This window comes from Capra hircus, chromosome 24 (assembly GCF_001704415.2).
Source record: "Capra hircus breed San Clemente chromosome 24, ASM170441v1, whole genome shotgun sequence".
Lineage (NCBI taxonomy): Eukaryota > Metazoa > Chordata > Mammalia > Artiodactyla > Bovidae > Capra > Capra hircus.
Window position 1 is genome coordinate 48,627,524 of NC_030831.1, and position 27,210 is coordinate 48,654,733.

Here is a 27,210-nt window from a genome sequence, read left to right on the forward strand (position 1 = left end):
CCAGCTGGAGAATCCCAGCCCTTCTGAACATGCCTCACAGAAAGTACAAACCTGAGGTTGTGTGGAGGAGGCCAGGTTTGCAAGGAACCTGGGAATGCCAGAGGAAGTGTCTCCCGGGCTCACATGCAGGGCGAGAGCACTGTGCCCAGAGTCCTGACTGGTCACGGCTGCTGTTTCTGAGTAAAGCTATGACAGTGGACGTAGGAGTTCCCTGCTGAGCCCTTGCTTTGTCAGGCACGGGCCAATTTCTGCTCATTTAACCCCCAGAACCATAGGCAATACCCAGTTCATGACCATTTCCCCATTTAGCAAATGGGAAACTGAGGCAGAGACTAAGAGGAGCCTTGTGCATAGCACACAGCAAGGAGGTGACAGGACCCTGACTGGAGCCCAGGCCTGGTTGGCCCCAAAGCTGGGCTCTCACCTCCATTCCAGGGGTCTGTCATCACCTTCGGAAGCTCAGTGTGAGACCCTGCCCGTGGGTGTGGGCTGAGCCCCAGCTTAACACAGACGAGGGGGGCCCACCCAAGACCCAACCCCTTGTCCAGTTCCCTCAGCAGCCTGGAGAGCCACTTCGGTGGCTTTGAGCATTACTCAGTTTGAAAAGATTTTTGTTCTTAGTCAAATATTTAATTTTTACCCATAATGGACAGTTGGTTAAAGGCAGGAAGCATTAAAGAACAGCGATATTATAAGGCTGGTTCCTGAGGAGCAGGCGCATGGTCACGACTCCGCACGCTTGTCTCCGCCTGGGTCCAGGAGCCCTGCGCGTCTGGACGGAGTCCTGAAGACCCCGAGCCTGGCCAGCATCCCACTCCGCTCACCAGAGTCAAGACCCTCCCTGCTCACGCCCTGCTATTTGGACAAAGTGATTGCAAGCCCTTCCTGAAAATTCTCACGTCTCGTCATTTGGAAACAAAGCAAGAAAATTACAAAAACAAACCAGTTGATTTTTATTAAACAAACATACAATTTAAGAATTCCAAACAGTGGGCCACGAAATCAGCTTTTGCTTTCTTATTTCTTTCTCTGCCTTATTTAGTAGACGTTAGCCTCCATGTGAGCACGTATGTGGTGCCAAAGCCGCAGTGACATGGTAATATGTCATTTTGAAATTTCTTTGTAGAAAATTATGCTTTGGCTTTTGTAACTTATTTACAATAAGTGAAGGAGAAGGCATCACTTGGTAAGTGGGGGAAGGTTAAATGTTGCCTTTGATCGGAGATGTTATTAAAGATCATATTGAATATGAACTTTCGGTATTCACTCCCCATATTAATCTGAATGCTATGTTTTACATAAAATAGCGTTTTGTTGTGTACCACCCGAAATAACAGGATACTGTGTAAATTCCTGAGGGTGTCTGCAAGGTGATGAGAGGAGCTCTCAAGTCTGAAACAGTGGATTAAGTGTGCAAGCAGTGCACTAAACTGCTTCAGTTTCCACAGATGTAAAACTAAGTATAGAACTGTGTGCAGCTTCCCGCTCACTGAGGGACGGGGTCTCCCGGTGGGTGCTGTAGAGGCCCACCCTGGGAAACCGTCCTGCTGTGAGAGCAGCTCTAGGTGTTGCCCATAAGGGCAGGTCGACTTGCTTATGATGGTGCGAGGGGTCCACCTGGGTTTCTGTCCTGGGGATGTCAGAGTTTGGCGACCACTGCCCTTCAGACGATGCCCAGCTGCTCAGGCTCCGTTAAGGAATCTTCTCGGTCTTGAGGACACGATTGCACAGTGAGCTGTGTGTGCACCTCCGTTGGGGCCACCCCTACCTACAAAATGAGGGGTCTCTGCACTTTTACCTGCTGCGAGGTGAAGCAGGACCCTCAACTGTTTGACCGAAATTAATTTTATTGTATTGTATTTCGTTTGCCTGGGACATATTTGTGAAGTCTGGGCTTCTTCTGGAATGCCCTCTCCACTTCTTCCCTTCTAACCAGATCCTGCTCATCTATAAAAGCTTCTGCTTTCAACAAAATCTCAAACTCCCAGAAAAGCTGTGGGAATTGTGCAAAGAAGCCTTGCGTATTCTTCACCCGGATTCCTCAACTATTAACAGTTTCCCTGCTTTGCTTTATCTTTCTCCCTCTCATACATTTTTTTTCCTGACTTGAGTGAGAAGGACTTGCCGCAGGAATGCCTTTTTACCGCTAAATACTTCACAGTGTGTTTCTTTAAAAAGATATTTTTCTTTCATTGCCACAGGACAGTGGTCGAAATCAGGAAACTAACGCCGATACAATATAGTTATCTACTCCGCAGTCCTTACTCATCTTCTTCCAGTGGCCCTAGAGCAGGGGTTACATTCAATTATCCTGTCTCTTTCGGTTCTTTTAATCTGGGGACAGTTCACAGGTCGTTGTACTTCGTGACATTGGCTTTGTTTTTTTAAGAACGACTCATTTTTGTCGACGGTCCCTCGTTTGGGTTTCTCTGATACCTCCCCACGGTCAGACTCGGGTTCTCCGCGCCTGGGGGACACTGCGTTCCCCTCGTGCTTCCTATCAACGCTGGTGCTGTCCCTTCACCCCAGGGCTGGTGATGTTGACTTTGCTTCCTTGGTTATGGCCATGTCTGCCAAGTTTCTCCACTGTAAAATTATGAGTTTTCCCTTTGTAATTAAGAAATAGCTTGCGGGGAGGTCCTTTGAGATGAAGCCAACATTCTGTTCTCCTCTTAACTTTCACCCACTAGCCTCCACTCATGATTCTTCCTTAAGAATTGCTATTATGGTGACAGCCAGATGATTTTCTAATTCCATCCTTCCTTCTAAATTTGCTAGCTGTCTTTCTGCTGTCAGGGAGAGTCCCTGGTTGATTGTAAACGCGCTGCACTAAGCTTCAGGACCCTGCGTTTGGGAGCTAGGGAGAGGAGGTCCTGGTCACCTGTCTGAATGGCCCTGGAGGTGTTTATACACCGAATCCTGGCTGATGGGTGTTTAATGAGAAAGCTATCAGCACTGTCCTTGCGTTTGAGGAGATTCTAGCCCAAGAACCGAGCCCAGTGTCCCGAGCAGGCTCCATGAGGTGGGTGAAGCTTCTGAGTGTTTCTCCCTCCACCAGGACATCTCGCCTCGGACCTGTCAGTCCCACCAGCCCCGGCTGAGACATGTGACCCCGGGGGACACCCTACTCCAGCTAACTGCTTTTCACATTTCCTTCAGGGACAGAGCAGACCTGTCAGTAATGAAGTTGTGAGGGAGGAGGCCGTCCTAGGAGGGTGGCTGAGGGCGAGCACGGGGCCTGGTAGCTGGAAGCACAGCGGTGCCCCTCTGCCCACAAAGCCAGACCAGCTCAGGGACCACCTGGGGGTCCTCCACTTCCCCCCACACAGCCATCATTCCTTCGCCTGGCTCCCCAGGGCTGGAGGAGTGGAGGAGTGAGCGGGCAAGGTTTCGTCGCCAAGCCCTGGGGTTATCTCTTTCAGCTCCTCCCCACCTGTTTTCCAGTTGTGAGATCCATTTGATTAAGAAAACAGCTGAGGGGCAGAAAGGCCAGACCAAGACCACCCAGCTAGACAGGAGCAAAACCAGGACGTGAACCCAGGTGTCCCAACTTCCGTGTTATCACTGTCTCCAGCTGCGTCTCCAGGTAGGGACTCCTGCTCAACCCAGTAGGGCTTCACGGAGGAGGTACCGATTGCAGAATGGGCAGGTTAGGGATAGGAGGTGTCCAGAGCTAACTAACAGTCGGTCCGTGTTTGGACACCTCCAGTGACGGGGAGCTCACCACATTTCCAGGCAGTCCCCTCCCCCGTGGGGCAGTTCTCCTGAGGACCTCCTGAGGTCATCTCGGACTGTGTCTCTGGCCTTCCTCCTCCATGGTTCAGAAGGACTCAGCAGTTGGCGACACTTGGTATTTAAACAACTCTTACGGGACTTTCTCCTGATCCTTCCTCCTCCTTGTCTTGTCTTTGAAAGCCAGTTTGAGGCTGCTCCGCTACCTGAAGATGGTGAGATTAAGACAGATGGTGAGAAGGGCTAGTTTGATTGGGCTTCTAAAGTCAGTCAGCCCATGGAGTAAGTGAGCTAACCAGGTGGCCACCCTCTGGCCAGCTGTGGTGGACTCGATAGCCAGGCTTTATTTAGGCTGGAAGTCCAAGAAGTCACTGGAGATAGCCCAGTAAGCCTTGGGCAGCACTTCCCTTGGGATGATGGTGGTATTTGGTGATGAGAACTTTCACGGTGGGAGATTATGTCCAATATACAGCCTTTAGAAACCAGAATAAAAGCAAAACTAGAAGCTGGACATCTAGTGTTTCTTCCTTGATTGCTAACACTTGAAAAAGCCCATCGCCCCACAGCCTCACTTTTCCCACCTGTATTATGGGCACACCAGTGCTCATTACAGTCCATAGCAAAGGAGAAAAGGAAAGATATAAGCATCTGAAAGCATCTGAATGCATCTGAATGCAGAGTTCCAAAGAATAGCAAGAAGAGATAAGAAAGCCTTCTTCAGCGATCAATGCAAAGAAATGGAGGAAAACAACAGAATGGGAAAGACTAGAGATCTCTTCAAGAAAATTAGAGATACCAAGGGTACATTTCATGCAAAAATGGGCTTGCTAAAGGACAGAAATGGTCTGGACCTAACAGAAGCAGAAGATATTAAGAAGAGGTGGCAAGAATACACGGAAGAACTGTACAAAAAAGATCTTCACGACCCAGATAATCATGATGATGTGATCACTAATCTAGAGCCAGACATCTTGGAATGTGAAGTCAAGTGGGCCTTAGAAAGCATCACTAAGAACAAAGCTAGTGGGGGTGATGGAATTCCAGTTGAGCTGTTTCAAATCCTGAAAGATGATGCTATGAAAGTGCTGCACTCAATATGCCAGCAAGTTTGGAAAACTCAGCAGTGGCCACAGGACTGGAAAAGGTCCGTTTTCATTCCAGTCCCAAAGAAAGGCAATGCCAAAGAATGCTCAAACTACCTCACAACTGCACTCATCTCACATGCTAGTAAAGTAATGCTCAAAATCCTCCAAGCCAGGCTTCAGCAATACATGAACCATGAACTCCCTGATGTTCAAGCTGGTTTTAGAAAAGGCAGAGGAACCAGAGATCAAATTGCCAACATCCGCTGGATCATGGAAAAAGCAAGAGAATTCCAGAAAAACATCTATTTCTGCTTTCTTGACTATGCCAAAGCCTTTGACTGTGTGGATCACAATAAACTGTGGACAGTTCTGAAAGAGATGGGAATACCAGACCACCTGACCTGCCTCTTGAGAAATCTGTATGCAGGTCAGGAAGCAACAGTTAGAACTGGACATGGAACAACAGACTGGTTCCAAATAGGAAAAGGTGTATATTGTCACCCTGCTTATGTAACTTATATGCAGAGTACATCATGAGAAACGCTGAACTGGAAGAAACACAAGCTGGAATCAAGATTGCTGGGAGAAATATCAATAACCTCAGATATGCAGATGACACCACCCTTATGGCAGAAAGTGAAGAGGAGCTAAAAAGCCTCTTGATGAAAGTGAAAGAGGAGAGCAAAAAAAGTTGGCTTAAAGCTCAACATTCAGAAAACGAAGATCGTGGCATCTGGTCCCATCACTTGATGGGAAATAGATGGGGAAACAGTGGAAACAGTGTCAGATTTTATTTTGGGGGGCTCCAAAATCACTGTAGATGGTGACTGCAGCCATGAAATTAAAAGACACTTATTCCTTGGAAGAAAAGTTATGACCAACCTAGATAGTATATTCAAAAGCAGATGGACTAAGGTCCATCTAGTCAAGGCTATGGTTTTTCCCGTGGTCATGTATGGATGTGAGAGTTGGACTGTGAAGAAGGCTGAGTGCCGAAGAATTGATGCTTTTGAACTGTGGTGTTGGAGAAGACTCTTGAGAGTCCCTTGGACTGTAAGGAGATCCAACCAGTCCATTCTGAAGGAGATCAACCCTGGGATTTCTTTGGAAGGAATGATGCTAAAGCTGAAACTCCAGTACTTTGGCCACCTCATGCAAAGAGTTGACTCATTGGAAAAGACTCTGATGCTGGGAGGGATTGGAGGCACGAGGAGAAGGGGACGACAGAGGATGAGATGGCTGGATGGCATCACGGACTCGATGGACGTGAGTCTGAGTGAACTCCGGGAGATGGTGATGGACAGGGAAGCCTGGCGTGCTGCGATTCATGGGGTCGCGAAGAGTTGGACACGACTGAGCGACTGAACTGTACTGAACTGAGTGCTCATTACTTCCTCCAGCCATCTGATGGATTCAATACTATGTTGCTTGGAAAGCCCACACTGTAACATTATTAGAAACAACATTAATATAACATGTACATCAGCTCCTTTAAAACTCACAGGAACCCCTATGAAATGGGTCCTCTGTCCGCATTTTACAGGTGAAAAAGCCAAGGCCCAGAGAGGTTAAGGAACTTGCCCAACATTGCACAGCTCACAGCTCAGAGCCTGGATCTGAACTCTGGGTGTCTGTCTCCAGAGTCCAGACTTTGAACTACGACAGTGTGTTGCCTCTTGGTAAATACCCTGGGGGTTTGTATTGGGCATTTTCTGTATTCCAGGCAGTGAGGGGCTATGGATGAAGGCCACACAGATGAGACAAATTCATACCCATAACCAGGCTTCCTTGGTTCTTTAGAAAAAGTGGGTGGGAGTGGGCAGACTCCAGAAAGATGGCATGGCCGCATCGTGCTTCCTGATGTTGACTGGCATGACTTGGTCGGTTTAGCCACAGTTTCAGCTTAGCTGGAAAATGGAGGATCCCAGCTGGGATTTACGTGTATCTGTGGCTGCTGTCCACCAGACCCAGAGTGCGCCCAGCATGGGCATCTAGCTCGGTGATGCCTGGTCCGGCCAGCAGGCTGCACTGAGGGTCCCCGGGCCAGATAGGAGACTGCAGGGCTTGGCTGGGCGAGGCGGAAGGGCGAGGGCCTTTCCCTGGAAACAGTCCGCTAGGGCAGCCGCGTGTTCTTCCCATGACATCACGCTGCCTCAGACCGTATGAGGCCAAAGATTCTTGGAATGCCTGATTCACCCTGGAACCAAAATAATACCTCGTATTTATAATGTGCCTTTGTTCCCCAAAGGCTCTGCCGGGTTTGATTGTATTGTAATGTCAGTTAGCTTTATGATCTTGGCAAGAATGCGGAGAAGGTGGGAAGCCACCTAAGGAAATGCCTTGAGTGAGGATCTGGTGTTCCCATTCTGCAGGCAGGAATGCTGAGACATGGGGAGGTGGGTGCTTTGCCCAAGCTGCCCAGCTGATTGGTGCTGTGAGCCCTGGATTTCCAGGGGGTGTTTGAGAGGAGTCCCTCAGAAATGCCCTGACTGTGGAGTGAGACTCAGAGACCCATCTAATAGCCCAGAGAAAGTGGTTTCCCCATGGCCATCTGTGCTGCCCTAGGACAGAGGTGGGTGGAAGGAGCCCACAGCTCTTCCCTACCCCGAGTGCAGGGCTGAAGCCAGTGGGCCACCTGAAAACTCCAGCTCCCCCCAGCCCTGTCCCATGGGCCCTAGCCGCAGGAACTAGCAGACTGTGGTGGGGAAAGGACTGTTCCCAGCGCAGATGGAAACCCGAGGGCCACATGTGGCTTCTGTGGTTTTCCCCAGACACACTGGAGCCAAGGCTGGAAGGCCAGATTTCCAAACCTCGACCTAGAACGCCCGGTCCAGAGCCCTCCCAGGCTTTCCCCTCTCTCAGGCCTCTCAGCCTCCTTTGTCCCCAGTGGCCTCCGGCTCAGCCTTTGTTTCTGCACCACGTGCGTGGTGTGTGCCAAACCCACGACCCCTCCCCCACTGGCCTTGGCCATGGCCTGGGGTTCTCCAGATTTGGGTCCCTTGCTCAGTGGTGGTGTGCAGGCTGCCCCACGCCCTCAGGACTCAGGTGCGTGCGTGCACGCTCAGTTGCTCAGTTTGTCTGACTCTTTGTGACCCTAGGGACTGTAACCCACGGAACTCCTCTGTTCGTGGGATTCTCCAGGCAAGAATACTGGAGTGGATGGCCATGCCCTCCTCCAGGGCATCTTCCCGACCTTGGGGTCAAACCCAAGTCTCCTGCATCTCCTGCATTGGTGGGCAGATTCTTTACCACTGTGCCACCTGGGAAACCCCAGAACCCCGGAACAGGCAGCAAAACCTTGAGGCAAGAGAGCGTGGTGGTTGAGGGCACTCATTCTCAGGCCAGACTACCTAGGTTCAAACCAAGTGCTGCTTCTTGCAAGCTGTGTGGCCTTAGGCAAGTGCTCACCTTGCGATGCCTCACTGATGTCTCTGTAAAGCAGAGTGAACAGCGGTCCTGCCCTCCTGGGGTAAATGAAAGCTGTGCTGGCCCCGTGGTTAGCGCTCCATACGTGTTAGCGTGTTTTCATTACTGTCGTTCCGCATCTTGTGATTTCGGCTCCAGTCCCGTTCCTCGGGGCAGCCCTCCTGGCAGGGCTGGCTTCTCGGGTGTGCAGTCTGTGGTCTCACGCTGCGACTCGCGCTCCCAAGGGCTGTGCTTGGGTTAATGCTCTGCTGTAGCTGCCAGGACAGTTTTTGAACAAGAGGCCCACATTTTTGTTTCTGCACAGGGTCCCACAGATCGTGGGGCCAGTCCTGTGTCCAGGATCAGACTAGAACAGACCTCTGTGCTATTCTCTGCCTCCCTTCCTCCATGACTCTTGTGCCTGGTTGTAGCCAGATACCTGTTTCTGTAATTAATGGAATGGTGTCTATCTCTCTGCATGGATCCTAAGCTCTGTAAGGACACAGCCCTATATCAGAGTCATTGCTGTTTCCCCAGGACCTGGCCCGCTGGGGCTCACTTCAGGCATGAATGAGTGCCCAGCCCCACCACAGACCCCTGGGGGAGATTTAGAAAAGGCTCTGAATAAAGTAGATGCTTTTAAGGGTGTGCAAGAGGAATGCACAAGGCCATAGGTGGCAGAGACTAGGAAAGCCAGACTATGATCTCATTAGAAGTTTAGAGATAGAGGACGCATCCTGGGAGCTGGGGGAAGGCTTCTTGGCAGATCTGGCCCTCGAAGCCTGGGTAGGTTAGGAAAGGTGTTTAGAGACTCCTTAAAGCCAGCTAAACAGCTTTTGTCATACACACCGCCCCCCGCAAGCCCAGCTTCCCTCAAAGTGTTAAAGGAACTACATGGCCTTGGGCAAGCCCACTGATACCTCTGCTTAACCTCCAGGCAGAGCCAAATCTCGGAACAAGTTTAATTAATGAAGCAATAAATGAAGCTGCCTTTTTCCCTTTTCCTTCCTTCGTTCATTCAGTTCTATAGTTGGTGAGGAAAGTCTTTTCTCTGCCCCAGGGTCCAGAGTCAGACCCTCTCACTTCCATTCCAAGCATCCCTTTAGGCAGGTGACCATCTGGTTTCTAAAGCTTTCCATCTGTCCCATGGAAGACTGAGCTCCTTGCATGAACTTTTGCCTCAGCTAAGCAGGGACCTCAGTCCTGAATCATTTCCTACCCGACTCTGAGCGAAAGGGGAGCCCCACAGTCTGCCGGAGTGGGAGCCTCTGAAGCTTGGCTGACCGTCCACGGCGGCAAGAGTGTTCCTGAAGCACGCAGTGCTGCTCGCGGGTTGTCAGGGGACCCGGTGCGGGAGTGAGCCGGCCAGGGTGCTGCGGTCCCTGCACCCTGTGGTTGATGGCAGTTACAGGTGGTTCCGTTGTCTAAGTGGCTAGTGATGCTCCGGTTCTCCAGACCTGAGACCTCCTGAGGCCTCAGAATAGTCATGTGAGATCCAGCCATGCAGTGTCTCAGGCAGCACCTGACAGCAGAAACACACATCCGAGGTCCGGGACAGGCTTTGCCACTAACTAGCTGGACTGCCTGAAGGGGAGCGAAGCAAGCTCTCTGAGCCTTGGCTTTCTCATCCGTAAGACTGTCGTGCTGGCGCTTCTGTATATCTTCACAGCCACCTGTGAGCTGGAGGCCAGTACTGCTAGGGACAGAGACACAGAGGGGTGAAGCCCTGCACCCCCCACCCCCCACCCCCGCCCTGAGCCAGGCTCGGAGCTGGCTCAGCCCGGAGTGTTTGTTATCTCAGTGAACGCAGGCTACTCTGATCATTGTGGTTTAAACCAATATCGTGTCTCCCTCCGTTGGCTCCCTGAAGAGGGAAGTGCGTCTCCTCTATGCTTTTCCTTGCTAAGCTTCCCATTCTCTGCAGACTGGGGCAGCTGTGTGTGGCGGGCGGCCCTTGTTTCCGCGCCCCGCCTGCCGAGCTCATTTCAGCGCAGCCCCTGCTAGGCTCAGAGGCTGGGGCAGAGGAGGTGGGGCCCGTGTGGGGCGTGTGTAGGTGGGCAGGACTGGAGGCGCCTGAGCTAGTAATGAGCAGTCATCACTTTTTCTGAAGGCAAGAAATACGAGCCCGTGCATAGTTTTCCAACCGCTTGCCCTTGGAATTTTGCTTTCAGAAATTTTTAAGCAGACCTACAAATTATGTGGTGAAGTGTCCGACATTGTGAGAACCATAATAAGTCGGTGGCCCTCCGAATATCTCGTTGGGAAAGATTATGAAATAAAAAATGAACAGAGAGACGTTTGTCTGCCTTCGGACTGCTGTTAAAGTCGTTTTTAAAAACAAAATCTGAAGTTATTCTCCATACACCCACCTCCCAAAATGCAGCTGTGGTCTTCCGAGAACTTTTTTTTCTTCTTCTTAATAAAAGAGAGCAGTCTGAGAGTGAAATAAGACATCTGATTTCAGAACCCAAAAAAGAAAGAATAAACTAAATGAGTGATGGAAAAAACATACTGACAATTTCCATTCGCAAAAAAAAAAAAAGCATTGTTTTCCTAACAGCAGGTGTTGCCAGGAGCGCAAATGGAATATTAATCTTATCTCCTAAGCCACGCCCCCTGCCCCCCCCGCCCCCCGCCGCCCCGCAACCAGGGAAAGCTACCCCTCACCGCGAGATTCGAACATCCTGAGCAGAAGTCCTGAGGAGGAGTTCTGCCCTTTCTGGCTGGCACGGCTGCAGTCTGATACGTCTCCAAAACCCGGACCCACATATCCGGGGATCAGAGACCAAATGCGGCTTCCTTCCTTGCCGCTGGGAGCAACAGCGGCTCATCCCGGATCAGCCAAACCTAAACCCACAGGTTTCATGGGGAGCCGCCAGCTGGCCCCTGAAGGAAGGTATCGACGAAACCCAGGGCCAGCAAACAGAAGAGAGGAGTTGGTTTTGGCTGGCTCAGCCAGTGACCGCTGACAAATATTTGTGAATGGCCAGAGCCGGGGAGCTGGGCCTCCATTGTTGGAGCCCGAGGCCCAGCCCCAAGTCTGGTCCTTGGGCTAAGGCCGTCTCAGTCTGTTCCCAGGCCAACGACATGGGCCTCGTGGGGTCATCGGCACGGCGGGTCTCCATGGTAGCTCAGCCCTTCTCTACTGAGGGGGCTGAGTCTGAGGGCACATGGGAGACAGGAGGGTGGATGCTTGGGAGCTGTGACCTGCCGACTTGGCTGGACACACTCCTGAGAGCCTCTGCGAGGCCCTCTGCTGTGGGGCTTCTCTTCAGTGAGCCTCAGTTGCCTTATCTGTAAAATGGGAAGAAAGGTTCTTGACTGACCAGCACATAGAGACCAGTCCCAACAGTCACTAACCCTGAAAACTAAGCAGGAAAAGGGGCTCCGTGCCCTGTGCCCCTCCTCCAGGGACACCTTCCCTGCCCTCCTAGGGGTCACCCAGCCAACCTCTTTTGCCATCCAGCCCCATAGCAGCCCACCTCCTTTTGCATTCATAAGTCTTGTCTCCGCATTTAGGAGCAGACTCTCAAAGGTGGACCCCCAAGCCTCTCCTTCCCTCCTGCAGACATCACTCCACATGTACAAAGGAGCTGCCACTCAGGCAGAGTGAGTCTGAGAACACCCACTGGTGCTCAGCAACCTGGGACATTCTTCCTGGTCATTGCTTTGTTGACAGGACTGGCTGGCTCCAAGATCTTTTTTAAATTTTTTTATTTGGCTGCATTGGGTCTTAGTTGCAGCACAAAGGATCTTCACTGGGGCACACAGCCTCTTTAGTTGCGGCAGGCAGGGTCAGTAGTTGTGGCTTAGTTGCCCTGTGGCATGTGGGATCTTGGTTCCCCAACCAGTGATCAGACCGAGTCCCCTGCATTGCAAGGCAGATTCTTAACCACTGGACCACCAGGGAAGTCCTTCCAAGGTTTTTTGAACCAGAACATGGAGTTCCAGGCCCCACACGATTTCCAGAAAACAGTAGCAGAAGCTCTGCAAGACCTAGGCTGATTTCTTTCTAGGATCTTGACTACCATGTAGAAATTACCTCCTTTCTCCTCTGGGTGGAAAGAGGTGGGATTTTTTTGAGAGGTGGGGAGGAGGACTGGGAGGATGCTGGGCAGAGAGAGGGGAATTCCTGATGCAGCAAGTGGGAAGCCAGTTTCAAGACAGATCCTGGGAAGGGCTTGGTCAACCGTCCTTTGGGGGGCATTCTTTGGGGCCATAGCTGCAGGCAGCACAAAAATTCTAAATAAGGATGACAGAAGTTGTGAGAATCAAGCATTATCTGCCAGGGAATTTCCAAGGTTCTTCTCTGGGCTTAAAAATTACTCACACTCAAAGAACAAAGAGAGTGGAAGGAAAAAAGGTCAATCAGTGTAAAGTAGCTATTTAAAATCATAAAAGATGACGCCGTTTAAGTGGTGCCTTCAATATGTCAGCAAATTTGGAAAACCCAGCAGTGGCCGCAGGAATAGAAAAGGTCAGTTTTCATTCCAGTCCCAAAGAAAGGCAGTGCCAAAGAATGTTCAAATTACTGTTCAGTTGCACTCATTTCACATGCTAGCAAACTTATGCTCAAAATCCTTCAACCTAGGCTTTAGCAGTTCATGAACCAAGAGCTTCTAGATGTACAAACTGAGTTTAGAAAAGGCAGAGGAACCAGAGACCAAATTGCCAGCGTTCACTGGATCATGGAGAAAGCAAGAGAATTTCAGAGAAACATCTTCATTGACTACGCTAAAGCCTTTGACTGTGTGGATCACAACAAACTGTGGGAAATTCTTGAAGAGATGCGAATACCATACCACCTTACCTGTCTCTTGAGAAAGCTGTATGGGGATCAAGAAGCAAGAACATGGAATAACTGGTTGATTAAAAATTGGAAAAGGAGTACAACAAATCTATATAGTGTTCCCCTACTTATTTAACTTCTATGCAGAGTACATCGTGTGAAATGCAAGGCTGGGTGAATTACAAGCTGGAATTAAAGATTGCCAGGAGAAATATCAGCAACCTCAGATATGCATATGGTATTACTCTAATGGCAGAAAGTAAAGAGGAACTGAAGAGCCTCTTGCTGAGGGTGAAAGAGGACAATGAAAAAGCTGGCTTGAAAGTCAGCGTTCAAAAAAACTAAGATCGTGTCATCCAGTCTCATCACTGCAGGGCAAACAGAAGGGGAAAAAATGGAAACAGTGACAGACTTTATTTTCCTGGGCTCCAGAATCACTGCGGACAGTGTCTGCAGCCGTGAAAAGACACTCAGAAGGAAAGCTATGACAAATCTATCCAGTGTATTAAAAAGCAGAGACGTCACTTTGCTGATAAAAGTCTGTCTAGTCAAAGCTATGATTTTTCCAGGAGTCATGGATGGATGTGAGAGCTGAACGAAAAGAAGGCTGAGCGCCGAAGAATTGATGTTTTTGAACTGTGGTGTTGGAGAAGACTCCTGAGAGTCCCTTGGACAGCAAGGAGATCAAACCAGTCAATCCTAAAGGAAATCAACCCTGAATTTTCATTGGAAGAACTGATGCTAAAACTAAAACTCCAATACTTTGGCCACATGATCCAAAGTGCTGACTCATTGGAAAAGACCCTGATGCTGAGAAAGATTGAAGGCCAAAAGGAGAAGAGGGCAGCAGAGGATGAGATGGTTAGATAGCATCACTGACTCAGCGGACACGAATCTGAGCAAGCTCCTGGAGATGGTGAAGGACAGAGGAGCCTGTCGTGCTCCAGTCCGTGAGGTTGCAAAATGTCCAACACAACTTAGCAACTGAACGAAAACAAAGTTTAAAAAATAAAAGTAGAGAGAATTTAGAAAAAGTCTCGACAAAAAGTCCTGGGGAGTTGGTGGGCCGTGGAATTTCGTCTGCTCTCCCAGGGCTTCTCCGAATGAGGGGGTCCAGACCCCTGAGCTGACCTGTGTCTCGGGTGTCCGGCACACGTGAGGGCAGTTGGTGGTCTTGGGAGGAGCCCAGCTCAGTGAGTCACCTTGCTGGTGGGGCCCAGCTTGTCCCTGTTGCCCTTTGCCCAGGTGCCCATGCTGATGGATTCCCCTGCTATGAATGCAAACTTCTTCCAGAACTTAGTGTTAGGCCCATGCTGGTTCCTGTGTTTCGAATGAGACCATTAGAGAAGGAAACGAAGGCCGTAGGCCTGTCGGTGGTGGTGGTGGTGGTGGGCTTGGATGAAGGAGCTGCCTCTTTTGACTCTGTGCCATGCTGCGCTAAAGTCACTTCAGTCATTTCTGACTCTGTACCACCCTGTGGACTGTAACCTGCCAGGCTCCTCTGTCCATGGGATTCTCCAGGCAAGAATACTGGAGTGGGTTGCCATGCCCTCCTCCAGGGGATCGTCCCGACCCGGGGATCGAACCTGCGTCTTCTTATGTCTGACCTACACTGGCAGGCAGGTTCTTCGCCACTAGCGTCACCTGGGAAGCCCTATTGACTCAAATCATTAAAATAAACACATCTAAAACCCCTGGATTTTTATGTATACGGTCAAACACGAGAGAACACTGAAGGGCAGAGAGAAGGCAAACTGGCTGGGGCCTTGGCCCCTGAGGGGCGACACAGCAGTGAGTTGAGTTTTCTTCTAAGCCTCATTCATCTCAGACTTGGAGGGAATGTATTTAGCAACCCAGAAACACCCACAGGTGCAGACAGACCAACATGGCCCCAACGGAAGCCTGCCCTCTGCAGCCAGCGAACCAGAAAGGAGCAGCCTCTTAAGACAGAGAACTCTTCAGCAGAAGCTGCTCTACTTCAGGCAAATGCCCTAGAAAAAACTAGCTCCATCCCACCTGTGCCAGAAGGGACAAATGAAGGACCAGGATTCCACCTTCGCCAGGCTGTGATGAGGCACCCAAAGCCCGCCAGGGTGGGGCCAGGGAAGCCGAGTGGGAAGCCCCACTCTGGGGGCTGGGTTGGGACTCATGCCTGGGGGGTTACTGACCAGCCCTGCCTCTGTGTCCGTGGAGGCTACATGGGGAGCAGCAGGGGGGCACCCTCCTCCTCCTCCTAGCCAGGGAGCTGTCTGTGTGAGGACCCAGAGCCCCCACCGTGGGCGGCATGAAAGAGTACCCGCCTTGCTGCATCAAAGAAGGCCTGATGGGGAACCTGACTTCTCCCCCTACCCTGCAGTAATGAGACAGTGCAGCTCTTTCTGCTACCAGACCAAGGTCAGAGGACGCCAGCAGGAGAAGCCAGCCAGACAGGAAGAGTTGATTAAGTCGAATGTCATAACATAATACCCAACCTGTCCAGCTTTCAACCAAAAATCTCCTGTCATACCAAAGCCTTGAAAGATCTCACTTGAATGAAAAAAGACAATACATGTCAATACCGAAATAACAGAAACATTAGAATTGGAGTGACAACGCAGCATGAAAATGCTTCAAAGAGCAACTCCAAACCCTCTTGATACACTGAAAAAAATAAATATATATGTGTGTGTGTGTGTGTGTGTGTGTGTGTGTGTGTGTGTGTGTGTGTGTGTGTGTGTGTGTGTGTGTATATATATGTCTCGGCAAAGAAGTAGGAGATACAACAAAGCATCAAATGAAAGGGAAGAGCCAGTGTTCTGGAAAAGAAACAATAGACGTGACCTAGTCTGAGCAACAGTGAGAAAATAGAAAAGAATGAAATGAGCTTCACAGACCTAGAGGACCATAACCAAAACTCTAACAGGCAGGTCGTCTGGGAGGTAGCAGAAAAAAAGGGTGTAACTGAAAATGACCCAGAGAAACAATGGTTGAAAACTTCTCGTGCATTGCTAGTGGGACTGTAAAACGGTACAGCCTCTGTGGAAAACAGTTTGATAACTTCTTTAAAAATTAAATATGCAATTACCTTTCAACACAGCAGTGGTGCTCACAAGCATTTATTCAAGAGCAGTGAAAACTATGTCCACACAGAAACCTGTGAACAGATTTTCCTAGCTGCTTTCTGCACAACAGCCAATAATTGGAAACAACCCAGATGTCCTTCAGAGGGTAAGTGACTAAACTCGCTGATATATCCACACTATGGAACACTACTCAGCAGTGAAAAAGGAAAAACTGTGGATACATGCAGTCACCTGGATGGATCGCCAGGGAATTATGCTAAGGGAAAAAAGCCAATCCCATTGGGTCGCATACTATATGTGTATAACATTCTTGAGATGATAAAATGGTAGAAATGGAAACTAGATTAGTTGTTGCCAGGGGCTAAGGAGGAAGGGAAGTAAGTGTGTCTATGAAAAGGCAGCACAGTACAGGAGATGGTGGTGATAGAAATGTTCTATATCTTGACTGAGTCAGTGTCAAAAATCCTGGTGGTGACCTTGAACTATAGTTTTGCAAGATGTTACCATGGAAGGAAGCTGGGAAAAGGATACAAAAAAAATCTCTTTGTATTCTTTCTTACAATTGCATGTGAATCTATAGTTATCCCACAATAAAAAGTTTAGAAAAATAAATTTATGTTCATTTAGAAAACACAAAAGAAGAAGAAAAATCCTCACCCCATCCCCCAGGGATAGTGACTGTTAGCATTTTGTTGAGTGTCCTTCCAGAGTTTTCTATGCGTATAAACACGTGCCATGAAAACTAACATTGTGCTGCACACACAACACACTCGGCACAGAGTGAGCTTTCTCACCACGTTCGTTGTTTCACTGTCCGTTTTTATCTGTTCTAAACACAACTGTGATGAACATCCCTATGCTTTGATAATTTCCTTTGGATAAATTGTCACAATTGGATAAATTGCAAGGGCTAGCGGTTTACATGTTTTAGAGGCTTTTGTAACAAATTGTTGAATTTTCCTCCAAAAGCATACTCATTTCTGCTTCTAATATACAGTGTGTTATAAGTTACTGTTTGTGTGGAAACAAAAAGAAACCTATACACTTGTCTCTCACTTGGCAGCTTTATTTTTAAACTTTTTTAAAAGCGCTTTTTTACATACTTGCTGTTTTCGGCTGTGCTGAGTCTTCGTTGCGGCGGGTGCTCTTCTCTGTTTGCGGCGAGTGAGGAGCCCCTCTTCGTTGTGGTGCACGGACTTCTCTCCCTGGTACCTTCTCCTGTGCAGCACAGGCTGTAGGTGCGTGGGCTTCAGCAGTTGCAGTTCCCAGGCTCTAGAGCACAGGCTCAGTAGTTGTGGCTCAGGGGCTTAGGTATTCTGCAGCATGTGAGATCTTTCCAGACCAGGGATTGAACCTGTGCCTCCTACATTGACAGGTGGAGTCTTTACCACTGAGCCACCAGGGAAACCCTCGCTTAACAATTTTAACTCCGCCTGTAAACCCTGCCACCTAGGGAAAGCTTTTCTTTTAATTTCTTAATTTTTATACAATGTTTAAAAGTTACTTTCTATTTACAGTATTGCAAAATAGGGATTATATTCCCCAAGTTGTATAGCACACGCTTGAGCTTATTTTACACCCAAGAGTTTGTGCCTCCCACTCCCCTGCCCTTATATATAGCCCTTCCCCACTGGCGACGACTAGTTTGTTCTCTACATCTGTGGGTCTGCTTCTTTTTTTGACCACACGAGAGGTCGAACCTGTGCCCCTTGCAATGCAAGGGCAGAGTCCTAACTACTGGATCACCAGGGAAGTCCCTCTTGTTTTCAGTTATATTCATTAGTCTGTTGTATTTTTTAGATTCTACGTATAAGCGATATATCAAGTATTTCTCTCTGTCTTTTCCCTTTTAGTATAATGCCCTCCATGTCCATCCATGTTATTGCATATGCAAATAGTCATTGTTTTTCTGTGGCTGAGTAGTATTCCATTGTGTATGTACCACAACTTCTGTTGATGAACACTAAGGTTGTGTCCATGTATTGGCGATTACAAATAATGCTGCTAGGGAACATGGAGGTGCATATATCTTTTCAAATTAGTGGTTTTGGTTTCTTCAGATATATACACAGGAGTGGAGTTGCTGGGTCATATGGTAGCTCTATGTTTTATTTTTTGAGAAACTTCCATACTGTTCTCCACTGTGGCTGTACTACTTTATATTCCCAGTAACGCTGTACCAGAGTTCCCTTTTCTGCACATGCTCGCCAACATTTGATACTGGTAGAAGACAAGCTTTTCGGTGAAAAAATTTTCACTAATTTTAATGGGAAAATGATCCATTTAACCCCAAACCCAGGATACCCCCAAATTTTCAGAGATACAAAATGATCAAGTGAACATCGAAATAGAGTTTATGTAAGTAATGATAATTTTAGAGCAAGTAAATACAGTTTGTTCATAAAATGCAATGCAGTGAAGGTCTGTTGTATTGGGCAAAGAGATGGATCACAGAATGGGATGAGAGCCTCATTTGCTAGAATGTGGAGCTTCTCTCCGTAAACGTTCTTCACTCACTTTACAGCTTTAAGAGGCTCATGGTTATCCTGTTCTCCAGCTGCACTTCAAATAAGGTTATGACGTGGGAAACACCATTAGGGAAAAACAGGTGGAATGCAGGAGCACTTCAGTGATGGAGGCAGCCCTTTGGTGCAAGACTGAAGGGTCCCCAGGATACCCCCCACCCTCTTGCTGTCTTTTAGTCTGCAGATCAAAACATGTGGGGTTTGTCCCATGATGCACAGCCCAGATTTGTTCCGTATGAGAATCTCTGGCTTCCCTGGTAGCTCAGCTGGTAAAGAATCCACCTGCAATGCAGGAGACCCCAGTTCAACTCCTGAGTCGGGAAGATCCACTGAAGAAAAGATAGGCTACCCACTCCAGTATTCTTGGGCTTCCCTTGAGGCTCAGCTGGTAAAGAATCTGCCTGCAGTGCGGGAGACCTGGGTTCGATCCCTGGGTTGGGAAGATCCCCTGGAGAAGGGAAAGGCTACCCATTCCAATATTCTAGCCTAGAGAATTCCATGGACTGTATAGTCCATGGGGTTGCAATGACTGAGTGGCTTTCACTTACTCAAGGATGAGACTCTCTGCTTTGAAAGTGTCAAGTAAATCAGTGAGCCTGTTTGCCAAAAACTACCGTGTTAAATATCACGTCTGAAGCCCAAGGCTCAGGCTGCCATAACGTGATAGCAATAGATTGAGGCCCACCCTAACAGCTCCATTTTAACTTAGTCACAACTTTAAAGGCCCTCACTCCAAATGCAGTCACGTTCTGAGGTCCCAGGGTTGAGGCTTCAACATGCGAATTTGGAGGGAACACAGTTCAGCCTGTAATAATTTCTTATAGCATTTTTAAAAATTGTTTATTTATTTATGTTTGGCTTCGTTTGGGTCTTTGTTGCTGCACAGACTTCCTCTAGTTGCGGCGGTTAGCGGGGTGGCTGCTCTCTAGTTGCACAGGGTTCTCACGCCGGTGGCTTCCCTTGTTGCAGAGCTCACAAGGGCATTCAGGCTTCCGTAGTTTCAGCTCACAGGCTCACGACTGTGGTGCACAGGCTAAGTTGCTCCGTGACATGTGGCTTCTTCCTGGAACAGGGATTGAACCCGTGTTCCCTGCATTGGCAGGCAGATTGTTAACCACTAGACCACCAGGGAAGTCTTCTTATAGCATATTTTGTTCATGGCTTGGGGGTGAAAATGTCAGTGTACCTAAAGAAAGGTTGTTTAACAAATGGTATAACTGTTCACGGGCCATGATGGTTAAAACATCATTAATAGAATGCTTGTTAGCTGAAGCTTCCCTTGTGGCTCAGCTGATAAAGAATCTGCCTGCAAGGCAGGAGACCTGGGTTCGATCCCTGGGTTGGGAAGGTCCCCTGGAGAAGAGAAAGGCTACTCCAGTATTCTGGCCTGGAGAATTCCATGGACTGTATAGTTGGACTGTAAGAGTTGGACACAACTGAGCGACTTTCACTATCCAGTGCAGTTCTGTGTGGACATCTTTACTGCAACACGCATAGAATGTGTTCACAAGATGGGAATGGTTGCGGCAAGAAATATAGTGGGGTATCTGGGGACAGTCAGGAGGGTTCCCTGTCTACTCTAATTGTATCACTTTAATTTTGTTTCCTACACATGTATTAATGCATATTCTAATAAGAGAATAAAATACTTATTTTAAGTCAAGAGTTGACTTAAATCCTGAGTGATCATAGGGACCTATCTGTCATATTCTCTCCCGTAACCCCAGGCCCCATTGCAGAGCCTGGTGCCTAGGAGGCCTTCAGTGAGAGTACTGAAGGAATGAAGAAATGAATTCCTCTGCAGGTATTTGGACATAGGGACTCTGGCCAGCACCCCAGTGACCCTCTCTTGTCTTTCCCCTTTGTTTGGCAGGCGGCAGCAGAGACCCCCAGGAGGGAACAAGCCCCAACAGCATGGTGACCACCCGCCGGGCAGTGCCAAACACAACAGGGACCACCAGAAATCCTACCAGGGGGGCTCGGCGCCCCACCCCTCAGGGAGGTCCAGCCACCACGGCTACAGCCAGAACCGGCGCTGGCACCACAGCAACATGGAGCATCCTTCCGGCGACAAGGGGAAGGCAGGCGCCCACCGCAACGCCAAAGAGACCGTGCCCACGGAGGGCCCCAGACTCGAGGATGCCCTGGGGGACGCTGGGCACGGCAGCCTCGAGTCCCCCCGCAGCCCTGATGCCCTGGCCCTAGTGGCTTCCGAGAGGCTCACCCTGCTGCAGCCGGGGTGTCCAGAGGCCGAGACAAAGCTTAAAGACAGTATTATTCCCGAGCGCGGCGGGGAGCGCCCCAAAATTACCCTGCTCCAGTCTTCCAAAGACAGGCTGCGGCGAAGGCTGAAAGAAAAGGTACCGGTAATTGAATTTTCCTTATTCTCTTGCACCAGGGAGGACAGCACGAGGTAGGCACCTGGGTGGAAGGGCTTGGGGGTGTGGGCGTGGGGAGCCTTGTGGAGGCAGAGACCAGCACCTGCTGTCTGCTGCCCGAGAGAGCCCTGGTCTGCAGAAGGCAGACCCATGGCCAGCTCTGCATGTGAACTCCCTCCAGCACGTTCCACCCTCCAGGAGGCTCAGCTGGACACCTGGTACCAGTCCCCAGCCTGAGAAGGGAGGGTGGGGGAAGAGGCATGTGCCTCCAGGTGGCCAGGAGGGTGGCAGAGAAGGCCTGGTGCCCCCCCACCCAGCATTATCTGGGGGCGGATGCCGGCCTGTTAGTGCTAAAGGGCATTTGGGGGAAACACAGAGCCTATGAGATAAGAATGCTTCTCCCCAAGGTGAGTACCAACCAGGCTGTGCTTCCTGCCAGGGGAGAGCAAAGGTGAGCTGGACAGAGTGCAGCAGGCTGGCTTCAGCCTTGCCACTCCCCTCCCCAACAACCAGCAGCAGGGAGGAGCAGAGAGGGGGGCGGATTTAAGGAGGCACTCACTCTCAGCATCGCTCAGGTGCCCATTGTGCATGGGCATGGCCCTGAGAAGGAGGGCCTCCTTAAATTAGGAATGAGCTCTCATTCCTCACCCGCCTCCTGCCCTGGCCTCCAGAGCTTGGTTCACACATTCAGGAAGAGGTGCCCCGAGCCTCCAGAGGAGAGCTGGGGCTCTGTCCCTGGCAGCATTGGGTCCACTCTGCTCACCCTGGCTCCCCATCCCCAGCCACGGGTGTAAGGTCACCTTGGAGAAGAAGTATTCCCAGGAAAGGCCAGCTTGCCCCCAGCTTTCCCAGGCACGGGGAGACTACATGGAGTCCTCCTTGTGGGGCTTCTGCGGAGCTCGAAGTTCCGGGCTTCTCCCCAGCCCCTCTCTCCTGCCTTTTCTCCTCCAACTTTCACCTCCGAGGGCCAGGTCCACACCCAATCAGTACAAGGCAGGTCAGACCTCTTCCCTGCTCAATTCCTGAAGCTGACATGCTGCTCCTGGCGTCCCTTACAGCCCTGAGTGCCCACCCATACTCCCCACAGGGCAGGCACTGTGAGGTCCTGGAGAAAAGCATCCTTCATTTCCTTACGTCCCAAAGGTAGGAGCCTGGAGAGGTTCTTAAGTGTACACCATGTGTGGTCTCTGCCTGAAGACTTTCCTGGACAGATTGCTCCAATCCAGCCAGAGAGAGAATTGCTAAGTTCTCTTCGGTTCTGCTAAATGCAGCCGTGATGCCACAGAGCGAAACAACACAGGCTTTAGAGTCAAGCAAACTAGCTGGGTCCTCACTCTGCCTTTGATTGACTAGGTGGCCTTGGGCAAGCCCCCTCGCCTCTCTGTGCCCCCAGTGTACCCATCTGTAAAATGGGTGTCACACAGTGGTGTAATACTGCCTTGTAGACAGACTGAAGGTCAAATGTCATAACCTGTCAGAAGACCCTTGTGGGTGATTATTCTACATACTGACCACTATTCCTGCCCGTGGTTGGGATGGGGCAGGAAGAGAGAGAGAGAACAGATAAGGTAGCTCTGTGATGCCTGTATTTCAGCTGCAAAGACTGCCCTCAGGTCCAGCCTCCTGAACTCCTGGACCAGGAGGATGTGGGCTTGGGCAATGGCAGGACTCAAAGAAAGCTATATAGACCCTCTAATCTAACCTCCTCATGTATCTGGGAGGAAACTGAAGCCCAGGGAGTGAAGCCATTTCCCAGAGCCATCCAACTAGAGATAGAGACTAGGCTCAAGAGCCCTGGGCTGAGCCTCCCGCCCAGGATTCTTCTGTTGATGACAGAATGGCAAACCTGGGCCCCCCTCTGTGTCCCTGACCCTGCCCTTCAACCCTGGTTTCACATTCCAGCAGTTAAGTCCATCGCTTGTGGCCACCAGTCTCCTGCGTTTGAGTACATACTTCTGAGACTGTCGGATCCATTTTCTTCCTCGTGCAGCGCAGGTCTGGTCCCAGTTATAGTGAAACCTCTAGTGGGTGTAGAGTTTTTCATCTGAAATTTCCCTCCGGGAAGTCCCAGTTGTTTCTGCAGCACTTCGGAGGATTTCTTAGTGTGCAGTACTTGTAAAAAGCCGGCACACAATGCCAAGGCCATGTCACAGGGCTCCCTGTACCCAGAGAGCATGACAGTCCTCGGGCTGAAGTCCATCATGAGTCCAGAGCCGAGAGTCTGGAGGACTAGGTGTAGCCGCTCTGTGGGTACCTTTAAACCAACACAGCAGGCATTTGGGATGCCACCTCCTTCCTGACCTACTCTTCCTACCCTTGTTTTCTCTTGGCCCAATTTCTTATCTGTTAGTTTACTTATTCTTTAATAAGGCTGATTAAATCATCTCTACATTGAGACATCTGATGGACAGGTAGACCCAACAAACCAAGCCAATGTCTATGAGAAACCTGGTTAAGAGCTAGAGCTCACAAAAACAGGATCCACTCAGGGTGTCACAGGGGCCGAGCAGAAGGGGAACAGGGAGCCTGGGGCCCAAGGGTCCTTGGTGAAGGTCGGGTCCCAAGGGGATCAGACCGCCGGTTCTAGAAGTGGCACGGGTCCTTTCTGAGGATGACAGCTCTCCCTGCATGGAAACCTGGAAACCCTCAGCGGAAACCCGGGCCCCACTCAGGCACCGCTCGATTTTTCCCCTACGCCTCCCCCCTCCGCCCCCACCAGGATGAAGTGGCTGTGGAGACCACCAGCCCTCAGCAGAACAAGATGGACAAGTTGATTGAGATTCTGAACAGCATGCGGAACAACAGCAGCGACGTGGACGCCAAGCTCACCACCTTCATGGAGGAGGCCCAGAACTCCACCAACTCGGAGGAGATGCTGGGGGAGATCGTGCGCACCATCTACCAGAAGGCCGTGTCTGACCGCAGCTTCGCCTTCACGGCCGCCAAGCTCTGCGACAAGATGGCGCTCTTCATGGTGGAGGGGACCAAGTTCCGCAGCCTGCTGCTCAACATGCTGCAGGTAACGGGCTCCGACAGCTGCGCCTCCCGGCCCCGCCCGCCGAGGGCCGGCTCTGGAGAGAGGGCTGCGGATTCTGACCACGGTCGGACTGCTCCCGAGTTCCACCCTTGCCCGATTAATTATAGAAAATAAAAAGGCACTCAGAGGGCAAGGGATGAGTGGCCAGATTTGCGTGTGTTTGTGTGAGGGCTCCATGGTTACGATGGACCAATATAATTTTATAGGAGCTTCGTGTGTAACCAGCCTTCCCCTCTGTTTCCATGATAAGAGAGCTTCCTCTTGTCTTAGACCCATTCTGTGCTTTGACCTCTCCGCGTCCCCTCCCAGCAGACACACAATGTGCCATGGACTTTTCTTTTCCTTCTCCTCCTCCCCACCCAGGACCACCCCCAGGCCCTGCAGTGATGCACGGCTTGTAGATGGTGCTGAGATAGGTCTCAGCAAAAGGCATATAGCAAAAGGGCTTTGAGTTGCGAAGCTGCGGTCTGTCTGCTGACGCGCCTGGGTTCTTGAAACCTCTTCTGGGGCAGAGAGAGGTCAAAGGCCGTCTCGTTTCTTGGTGCCTCCCCACTCCAAGCCCCTCTACCCGGAGAGCTTAATCCTTCCCCTCCCCTTCCTTCCTCTGTGGGTGCCGATGTCCAGCGATGGTTTTACTGGGGTGTGTGATGGGCATGGGCCCTTAAACTGAGTGCAGGGTTGTGTGATCTCCCAGGTGGGGAGCTGAAGGCTGTCTCTCTTCACCGTGGTCACAAGGGAACCAGTCCCAGCTCTGGTGGCATCGTGAAGAGGCAGCAGGTGGTATAGGATGGCGGCCGTGCCAGGCCTGGGACTGTCCTTGGAGACTCTTGGCTGGGGAAAAAAGTCATCTCTGCTCCTCCTCTGTACCTTAGATGGGCTGAGATATGCATTGAGTTTCAGCCCAGGTAGGGTAAAACAGGAGCTTGAAAGTTCCAGAAGTAGGATCACAGAGCCGGAAGAAATACCTGCAGGTCTTTCTTAAGGATGGTGACCGTGTAATAGATCATCCGAACCGTGATGTTTCTGAGAGTCAGGGGCTGTATTCATCATCAGGCCTAGACCCCTCCCGGTGTCGACCAGGACATGTGGTCACCCTGGTCTTAGCCACCTGATTTTGCAGTCTTGGCCATCCCTTCCCCAGGAACAGGGAGGGAGGAGCCCCCTCCGAAGGCTGCCCATGGGCTCCATCCCGCTGCCCTCCCGTCTTCCCAGGGCGACTGCTCACTGCAACCCGAGCCGCGCTGGCCAGCCCCGGCTGCTTCTGTCCAGCTTGCAGCCCCGATCAGGTTCCCATTCCTGGATCGCCCACGCTCCCCGGTGACGAATTCCCGCATTACCTGAGGGATTTGCACGTCGGGCATGTTCCTCGTGGGCCGGAATGTCCTGGGAGAGTATGGAGGGTGATGGCAGGGAGCAGCCTGTCTGCCACGTACGGCCAGGCCTGGAGGGGGCGGAGTGGGGGGGGTGGTCAGGGACAGATCGACCTTTGGCCTTGGCTTTTGTGAAGAGAAGGGCCAGGATAGGGCAAGACTTCTGACGGTGGTTGCCAGCTCTGCGTAACCAGCCGGCGCCCGCGGTGGACACACACACAGGGCGCGGGATGAGAGGCGTCCAGCTGGGAAGGACAGCTGGCTGCAGGGGTCACCTGAGATCCTGCCCGGGTCAGGCTTCTCTTCCAGTGACCCGCGGTTAGAGCGGCCTTACTCACAGTGTCCGGCAGAGCATCCGCACTGGGACGTGCTCAGCCTCAGTCAGAGCCCTTTGGCCCCCTATCCCCAACCTCTCCGTTCCTGGAGAAGTGGACTGTCTTAGGCCAGCAGGATCACAGTGTCCCCTCGGCCCCCACTGCCCCCTTCATCCCTTGCAGCCTCGGCTTAAGTGTAAGAGGGAGCTCCTTGAAGTGTGTAACCAGAGGGCTGGGGCTGGACCCTCAGGCCTCCTGGGTCATGGTTCAAGGCCCCTTGGCCCCCACAGAAGGTCTGCTGGGTGTGCTGGACTCTTGGCACACCCCCCATTATGAGAACCGGCCTTGCGGGCCCTGCTCCTCTGCTGCTGAGGAACTGCTGGGTTGGAGTAGGCTCTCCAGGCAGCATCACTCATAGCCATTCACCACCCCAGACCCACAAGGCTCAAGAAAAGAGAGCAGGAGGCATAACTCATCAAACCCCACTTTCCTCGTGACCCACAGGAGTGTCTCTTTTCACCTGCTTTCATTCTCTGGCAAACCTGATTTGTATCCCTTCCCTGGGCCCCAGCACCTTCCCCCCCCCGCCCCCCGCCCCCCCCCGAGCCTTTCTCCTCTGAGGTTCATACTCAGCTGCACGCACTCAGGGTCCACTGTCTCTGGATCCCCAACCAGCCCGCAGTTCAGTTCAGCCGCCCCGAGATGCCCTTCACGTGGCGAGGTTTCACCACTCCCTCTGTGTACAGGTTCTGAGATCTGGCTTAGTGATGCTGGCTGCATGATGCTGGCTACAAAGTGGACAGGCTGCAAGGCGCCCTGTGAACACAGCTCCCAGCAGCTGTCTTTGGATGTTTTGCCCTCCTTGGCCGAGCGCTTTCACTGTCTGGGCTTTGGCAGCGGGAGCTGGCAGCCCCAGAGGAGACGGGCAGGCTCTGATGTCGGGGACGTTGGCGTGGAGTGTGGGCTACCTGCCAAGCTGGGACGCAGCCCCCAAGGAGAGCGAACCCAGGGAAGGGTCAAAGGACCTTTCACCCCTCACAGCCAAACTCAGCTTTGTCATCTCAGGGAACCCAAAAGCACCACCCTCGTGAGGAGCTCTGACAGTGCCAGTCCCATGGCTCAGAAATCATCTTCAGTTTTCACATCTAAACTGAGTCTTTCTGCCTTAGGTGTGATTGTTTTCTAAGTAGTATTCTGGTAAATAAAATCCTGCTTATTAAACAGGCATTTCTCAAATGTCTGTTAGGTGCCAGGCATGCATGTCAATGCTTCTCAAACTTGTATTTGTATTTGAACCACTTGAGAATCTATGAATAGAGGTTCTGATTCAGGAAATCTGGGTAGAACCTGAGATGCTACATTTCTAACAAGCCCCCAGGTGATGGTGGTGCTGCTGCTGGCCCAGGGACCACACTTTGAGTACTAAGACGTTGGATGACTGACGGTTTGTAGTGATGGGTCAAGTTCACAGGCAGGCCGACTGATGCACGCCTTTTAATGGTGTGATGTCAGA

The 27,210-nt window shown here is 50.8% G+C and overlaps 1 protein-coding gene and 1 long non-coding RNA gene across 2 annotated transcripts in view; one reads left to right on the top strand and one right to left on the bottom strand.

Annotated features, from left to right (window-relative positions):
- CTIF (cap binding complex dependent translation initiation factor) overlaps positions 1–27,210 on the top strand; it is a 327,661-nt gene that overhangs the window by 201,577 nt on the left and 98,874 nt on the right. The window contains 2 exon segments of the mRNA XM_018039521.1: positions 20,472–20,958; positions 23,696–23,995. Of these exon segments, the coding sequence (XP_017895010.1) occupies positions 20,472–20,958; positions 23,696–23,995 (787 nt within the window).
- Positions 19,508–25,450, bottom strand: LOC108633792. The gene is made up of 3 exons (XR_001917162.1): positions 25,351–25,450; positions 20,823–20,946; positions 19,508–19,661 (listed from the first exon to the last, which is right to left on the bottom strand). It is a non-coding gene; the product is annotated as an uncharacterized LOC108633792 (long non-coding RNA).